Source organism: Solanum tuberosum, unplaced genomic scaffold (assembly GCF_000226075.1).
Source record: "Solanum tuberosum cultivar DM 1-3 516 R44 unplaced genomic scaffold, SolTub_3.0 scf00095, whole genome shotgun sequence".
In the NCBI taxonomy this organism is placed as follows: Eukaryota; Viridiplantae; Streptophyta; class Magnoliopsida; order Solanales; family Solanaceae; genus Solanum; species Solanum tuberosum.
In genome coordinates, this window is record NW_006239021.1 from 1,639,297 (window position 1) to 1,646,745 (window position 7,449).

The following is a 7,449-nucleotide window of genomic DNA, read 5'->3' on the forward strand; positions in this document are numbered from 1 at the left end:
ACATTGTAAAATAGAATAATACAAGAAAGTTACTCCCATACCTTGTCGAGTGCATGTGCAATGAAATTGCCATAATTGTAATACAATGTAACCGCTCTGAACTCCAATTTTTTCCATGGAATTAAACAAATGTTTGTGCATGTGACCACTTGAGAGTTGAGACTGACACATTTTCTCTCCAAAAATATTGTTTTCTTCTGTGTGTTTTTTCCTCTCTCTTTCAAGGGATTTCAGTATTTCTGTTATGTCATTATCTTCTTTCTGGTTAACAACATAAAGGGTAAAAAGGAAGAAGAAATTCAATTGAATTTGTCAAAATCTTTTGTTGTGGTCTTGTGGACGTACCTCTAAAAATACTCTTCTAAAAAATAACAATAAAAAATTGAGGGTAGATAAGCACTTAAAACATTATTTTACTTTAATAAGAGGATCTAATATTTGGCTTCAGCTGACAAGTAAGCACTCCAATTTTGAGAGTGCTTCAACTTGGTCTCAACTGACAACTAAACATTCCAATTTGTCCCCATTGTGTCTTGCGCGGACACCCAACACTAAAGTGGCACATAAAATTTGGTGGTGTCTGGATGATCATTTTGTAATTTGGAGTTTCAACTGACACAGCGAAGATGATGTGTTGAGGTGTCTAAACGAGAAAATTGCTTTACAGAAATTTTAAGAGGTTTCTTCTTGAATTAAGAATGATTAATCTTGACTAGAAAATGATACATTCTGCATTTTTTCTTGTTCATATTGGTTTTTTATGAATTTTAAAGGTTATGTTTAACCAACCAAGTATGACTAATGAATAAAAAACACCTGAGGATTAGGCTGAATCATCAGGAAACGCGTACTAATGTCATTAGATAATAGGCATAAGCCCACATCAACTATTCCCCTGAACACCTATTTCTTTTTTATAACGGTGATGTCTAGGCCAGCTTGCACTCACATCTACTTTCCATTGAGCACCTATTTTGGGTGAACTCTGTCCACCGATGCTTAGACAGATAGAAAGAAATCACCAACAGAGATTTTTTTATTTCTATGATCAAATTGACTAGGATCTTTTTGTTTGTATCAGTATGAAATGTATCCATTAGTTCATTTTCCATTATCATAAATTAATCAGGATGGTTGATTAGAAGAAAAATATCTGAAAGTAAAAGAGATTATAATTGAATATCATACACAAGTATTACTGCAGAATCTGAATCTATCCTGACTGAACCTCAAAGAAGAATAAATATACAGAAAGATGTTGTTCAAGTAACTTAACAGTTTGTAATTCTTGACAAGAATATAGGTTTCTTGCAATAGTTTCTCACCAACTTTGTAATGCAAGGCAACAAAAATGGAAAGACTGAAGAAAAGATAAAAAAGAAGAGAGATATTCCCAGGTTAGGCGTTATCGCAAACATCACAGTATCATAGGTTGCTATCAAGGCAACAAGTGAGACCTGTAGTTCCAATTGCAAAGGAAATCCTATGGTCAGGAAATTTATTGTATGGAGGGATACGAAAAATCCGATGGAGTTGAAAACCAAGAACAAGCCATAGGAAATTGGATTGTTGGTTCCCATCACTGACTGTCCTGCAATACGTCGCGAGGACTCCATATTGACATCATTGTTGTTGCTCTTATTTCCCTCAGGCCAATAAGTGTCCTGCCAAACACCGCCTGGTGGACTAAGCACTGTTTGATAAGTTGCTGTTGCAATTAGAATGGCTATCACAAGAAGGGTATCTCTTACTTTTCCTGGAGGATCTTTGGTCTTATTATACTTGAAGAAATCCTGAAGCTTCTTAGAATTAGATCGAGGCCCATCGTCTCTTGTTTGTTCTCTGCTGGATTGTTCATTTGATGGATCTTGAACTGGAACAACCCAAGATTGTGGCAAACCTTCTTGTTGCGAAGATTGCAAGAGTTCAGCAGATACAGCACCAGATGTTCTTAGAATTTCCTCAATATCTCTTATCTCCGGATTCCCTAAGTAGTACTTCCAAAGGTGTAAGGCCTCCTTTGTTCAAAGAATTCATCTCAATTGTGCCCTTAGAAACAACATTCTCATCGAGCAATATATCAACAACCTGAATGAATCATTGCTCTCATCTGTTAAATAAAGTTTAAAATCAACATGAAGAGGCATAATGAAGATAGTAGAGATACTTACCTCGTATTGCTTAGTTGAGACAGCAAGATGCAAAACAGTGTTTCCTTGGATATCCTTCTTGTTTAAAAGATCATACATGTTAAATTCCTTGAGGTTGTCAAGTAATAATTTGAATCCTTCAAACTGATGATTCTTGACAGCTAAATGAAGACAAGTCTCGCCACGAGCAGTCACTTCTTCTGCTGAGTCTGGAGAAGCCACAAGAAGCTCCTTCATGACATGTTCTCTGCCTTTGATTACTGCATAATGAAGAGAAATTCTTCTGTCCTTCCCCTTGAGAAGGCATAGATTGTAGTCAACATTCAATAGCTCCTTCACAATCTGTATATCTCCATTTGCTGAGGCAATATGCAAAGGGCTGAATCCATCCTGATTTAGTTCTCTTGCAAATTCGGGCCTCAGGTGAATGATCTCCTTAGAAAACTCAAGATGGCCACTCGAACAAGAAATATGCAGAGGAGTTTCGCAACCTGCTAATGAAACTCCCCTGAGCAGAAGAGTGTCTTCTTTGATCAAGTTTTGCAAGTGTTGCACATCTCCTTTTTGAGCAGCCTCCCTCAGTCTTCTGTCCATTTATTTTAACCAAAGAATTATGCAATATGGGCAAAGGAGTATCTCAGCCCTGGAAGTCTCAAATTCAACTCTTTTGGTATGGGGAAAAAGGGAGTTAAATTCAGTACGACTCGTTTAAGATGAGAGTTCTCTTCTTGAATTAATAATTGGCAATCTCAGGTTTATTGAATAGTAAGACAAATGTTAGTTTTCAATAAGTCACTCTCTTTTGATATTTAAGTTCAACATGTCAAGCAACTTATGTGTACGTTATATGGTATTCATCTGGTATTCAAAGTCAATGATAATATAGAATAATGTTCAGTGTCTGAATTCAGACTTGACACAGGTTGGTCTTCATTTGAGAGTTTGTTTAATAGTAAAATACTAGGGAAGTGTCAAGAAAACACGTCAAGATACTTTCATGAATGTAAAAGTTTGATCAATATCTATGTTGAAGCCTATCATCTCAAGAACAGGTGATCAAATTCAAAAGGCTTTCGATGATTTTGATGAATGATTATGAACAAATTTTAATGAATACCCCTATGGATTCTAGAAGTGGCTATATAGAACAAATAAGTGTAACAAATACAACTGCAACTATGACAGACTTTCCCCCAATCTGAGGGAATAGTATTGGCTATCTATGGCCTAAAAAAGAATTACATCATATCCTGGTTAATTTTATACAGTTAAAACTAGCAAAATAGAAACTATGATCATTTCAGATTGAACTCAAGAAGATTGCTTTTGATTTTCTTGTAGCTTGGCTTGTAACTTGTCATCCATCTCTGTATCAAGATCAAATATTCTGTTGAGGGCATGCATATTTTCAAGTATGTCACTCAAATTCCGGTTTTGAGTTCCATCACATTTCAAATGCTTCATTGGTCCATGTAGCATCTTGTTTATTATCGCTAGACTGAGATCATAGATCGCATTCTTGTTGTTTTCGGAGAGATCATCATCACCTATCTTAGACAAACACTTTTCAACCTCAGCAGCCCTAATTCTTTCAGCACACGCCCTCAGCTTTTTGATAGTTGGAACAGTCTCAAGAGAGTCTTTAAGTGCTTCAAATTTTTTAACTTCCTCAGCAATGATGACCTCAGCTTCCTTTTTCTTCCGTAACCGATCCTCCTTATTAGCTTCCACAACCTCATTAAGATTGTCCACATTGTATATACATGCACCTTCAAGTTCTGATACACTAGACTCCACATTCCGAGGAACAGAAATATCAATAAATAGCCTACTCCGGGAGGAGTTCACACAACGGAGAGCAGCTTGAACACTCTCTTTTACGAATAAAGGATCTTTCGAAGCAGTGCAGGTGAATATCACATCAGCCTGTGCAGCACATGATAACATTTCCGAGAATGGTTTGTACTCTATTATAACACCAGCATTATCCGTATTCAATTCCTCACGGATAGCAGCAACTCTGTCTGCTGTCCTGTTTACGACAACCATCTCTTTACACCCTTTAGCAATCAAATGTCCGATCACAAGCTTTCCCATCTTACCAGCTCCAACAATCAGCACACGGGGAGACGTAGAAGAAGAATCTGGAATGTGTTTCAGCAGAGCAAGCTCCACCGCCGCTGAACTAACTGATACTGATCCACTTGAGATATTTGTATCAGTTCTAACCCTCTTACCCGCTGTGATTGCGTGCTTGAACAACTCACTTATTTTTCTACCAAATCCAGGCACCCTTTCCCCCTGTCCATTCTTAACAACCTGCTTAACCTGTGCAAGAATTTGACCTTCTCCCAATACTAGTGAATCCAATCCAGCAGCTACCTCAAACAGGTGTTGTGTAGCATCTTTATTATACAGCAAAAACCGGTGTTCGCGGAGCTCTGTAACAGAAACTCCACTATACTTACACATCCATTCAGTCACTTCTTTAATCCCACGATTTTTTGAAAGCGCGACAACATATATCTCAATTCTGTTACAAGTACTCAATACAGCAGCTTCTTCGATGTGATTCAAGGAACATAATTCGCGAATTGCTTGAGGCCATTCTGATTCAGGGATAGATACTTTCTCCCGCAATTCAACTGGTGCTGTATGAATGTTAAGTCCAATAACCATAATGTTGCTACTCATATTTATATATCGATCAGATGTTTTCAGAACCTCCAAACCTGAAACATTCGATTCCTTTTCTACCACCGATACCTCACATCTAGGGCTTGATGAATACAAATATACCAATGGCTTAATTCTACGACAACTCTTCCCGAAAAATCTAACTTGATCACGAAAACAATGCACAGAAGACGAATAATCACAATTCAAACTGCAACGACCTGTCTCTGCAACTGCAAAAGAAGTAGCAAAACTACTCGCCATTGCAATACAATTTATGGAATATGGTTGAATCGCCAAGTATAACAGTTATATATATATATATATAAGTATAAACTAAGAGGTTACTCTAATCCTATTAGAATTTGGATTATAAATTTTCCTCTTCTAATTACAGGATTTGTATATTCAATTATGGAAAGTAAGTTTCCATGAAGTTCAATTATGGAATTAAAACTTTTTTGCCCAAGTAAATCATTATCTTTCGGATTTGTATATTCAATTATGGAAAGTAAGTTTCCATAAAGTTCAATTATGGAAAATTAAAACTTTTTTGACCAGTAAATCATTATCTTAACCAAATTGGAATTTTTTATTTTTTTTTATAGATAATGCTATAAAGTGTGATGGAAAATGTTTCTAACCTAATCTTTAAATATAAATAAATTTTAAACACATAAATTCTGAAAAGGAAACATTCGCAGTTTTTTTCCGAAAAAATTGTAATATGTATATCCAATAATATTCAAATTATAAATTATCGAACATTTATAAATACTAGATCAATTCTTGAGTTTCTTATAAGCTTGAATCAATTTTTATTCTATATTTGCCATAATACAACCATGAAATAGTGTCTATACTCTATTTATTATTTTTTAATCTTAACGAATAGTTGGACCGAATGATTCCGGCTCACCAAATAATAGTACTCCATTATGCCTTACAAATTGTCTGCATTACTTGTTTTTGGCCAGTCATTGTTGAACATCTTTTAAAAACTTTCTTATGAGTTAGACATACAATTTATTGCTGAATGTTTAGGAAATTTCTAAGTAACTAATTGGGTTTGAATCCACATTTGGTACCCATAAGTCTACACGACAGTATTATGTTCTTTGGAAGTTGCATGGATTGTCATCTCGTTTCTTATTCAATCGAATCTGTGAAAACAACCAACGAGAGTTTCATTATTGTCATGTAATGTATATTGTTTTTCCGATTTGGCTACTTTCAAAATAGTACCATGCAATCGTATTTCACATAATACTTCCTTGTAGGCTATATTCTTGTGTATTTACATAAGTTAAATTATGTAAATACCTCTAACTTAATTGAAATCCCTACCTAAACACACTATCATTGACAGATTTACTTGGTTATTATCATAATTGATCACGTGTAAAAAAAATTGCAAAATCAAAACTTTTTTCAGTTAACAATTAATGACATAGATGAATTTTTATTTTCAAATGAAAATGACATAGATGAGTCAATCTTTTAACGGATAGTATAAACGAGCCTTAGCTTTTCTCAAAGTTCGATAACATATTTGAACATTTTCCCTAAATTTTTATATGATGTGAAACAACTTCTATGTTTGGCTGATTTAAAGGGGGAAAGGGAAAAGGTTGAATCTGTTGGAGATGACATGGTCGTTTGGGACTTGTCCGGACATTATGATAGTCCAAAGTATACTTCATTAGTATTTAGTAGTATATATATTAATAACTAATATTCTCTATCCCTAATTACTTATCCATTTTTTCTTTTATAGTTATCCCTAATTACTTGTCCATTTTGACAAATCAAGAAAGGATAATTTTTTACCTATTATACACTCAATTAAATGACTAATTACTTTGAAAAATGTATAATTTTTCATCCACTTCATAATTAGTAGGGGTAAAATGGTAAACTTACTATGTCATTAATTGTTTTTTAATATGTGTGTCAATTCAAAAGTGGACAAGTAATTAGGGACGGAGGGAGTACTCAATTAATTATCATAAAATTAATATTTATTAAAGACCTTTGGTCCTAAATAACTCCTCTCACCTTTCGCTGTTATTTACATATTAGTTTTATCAATAATATTAATTAAAGTAAAACAAAAAAATACTAAAGATCCTTGGTCGTATCTCGTATTTGTGAGTCATTTATATTACAGTAGGGGTATATATGAATGGGAAACTTACATAAATATATTCGTAACGAGGGTATATCAACTCTAAATAGCAAAGTTGAGGAATATATCAATCTCTTTTTCCTTCAAAAAGTTATAAGAAAATTGTATAATCTTTATATTAGACAATATTTTAGAATTTTTAATTAAACTATTCACATCTTCATATCAGTAGATAAAATTTTACTCAAAGTCATCCAACAAATTATATTATACTAATATTATTAACAATAATATTATTTCTATGTAGGTAAAGACTTTATGTTTTCTTTAAGAGTAGACCTAAAAGAAAAAGTATGGAAAAAAATGTAAGTCTAGTCTTTTGTTAAGAATTAACTTTAGACCATTAATTTTGTTGAAGTTATCACGCAAATACAAAAATAGGTCGCAAATGTTTTTGTGAATATCATTAAAATACAATTTATATTTACACTCAAT

General features: G+C 33.9%; 2 protein-coding genes across 2 annotated transcripts; both read right to left on the reverse strand.

Moving 5' to 3' along the window:
- Positions 1-1,240: 1,240 nt before the first annotated feature.
- On the reverse strand, positions 1,241-2,905 carry LOC102589333 (ankyrin repeat-containing protein At2g01680-like). Its single transcript, XM_015308986.1, has 2 exons — positions 2,172-2,905; positions 1,241-2,088 (listed from the first exon to the last, which is right to left on the reverse strand). The coding sequence occupies exons 1-2, from the start codon at positions 2,742-2,744 to the stop codon at positions 1,963-1,965; spliced, it is 699 nt and encodes a 232-aa protein (XP_015164472.1). The 5' UTR covers positions 2,745-2,905; the 3' UTR covers positions 1,241-1,962.
- Positions 2,906-3,345: 440 nt separating this feature from the next.
- LOC102589658 (glutamyl-tRNA reductase 2-like) lies at positions 3,346-5,090 on the reverse strand. The gene has a single exon (XM_006347954.2). It carries the CDS (start codon positions 5,088-5,090, stop codon positions 3,462-3,464), a length of 1,629 nt encoding a protein of 542 aa, XP_006348016.1. The 3' UTR covers positions 3,346-3,461.
- Positions 5,091-7,449: the final 2,359 nt, after the last annotated feature.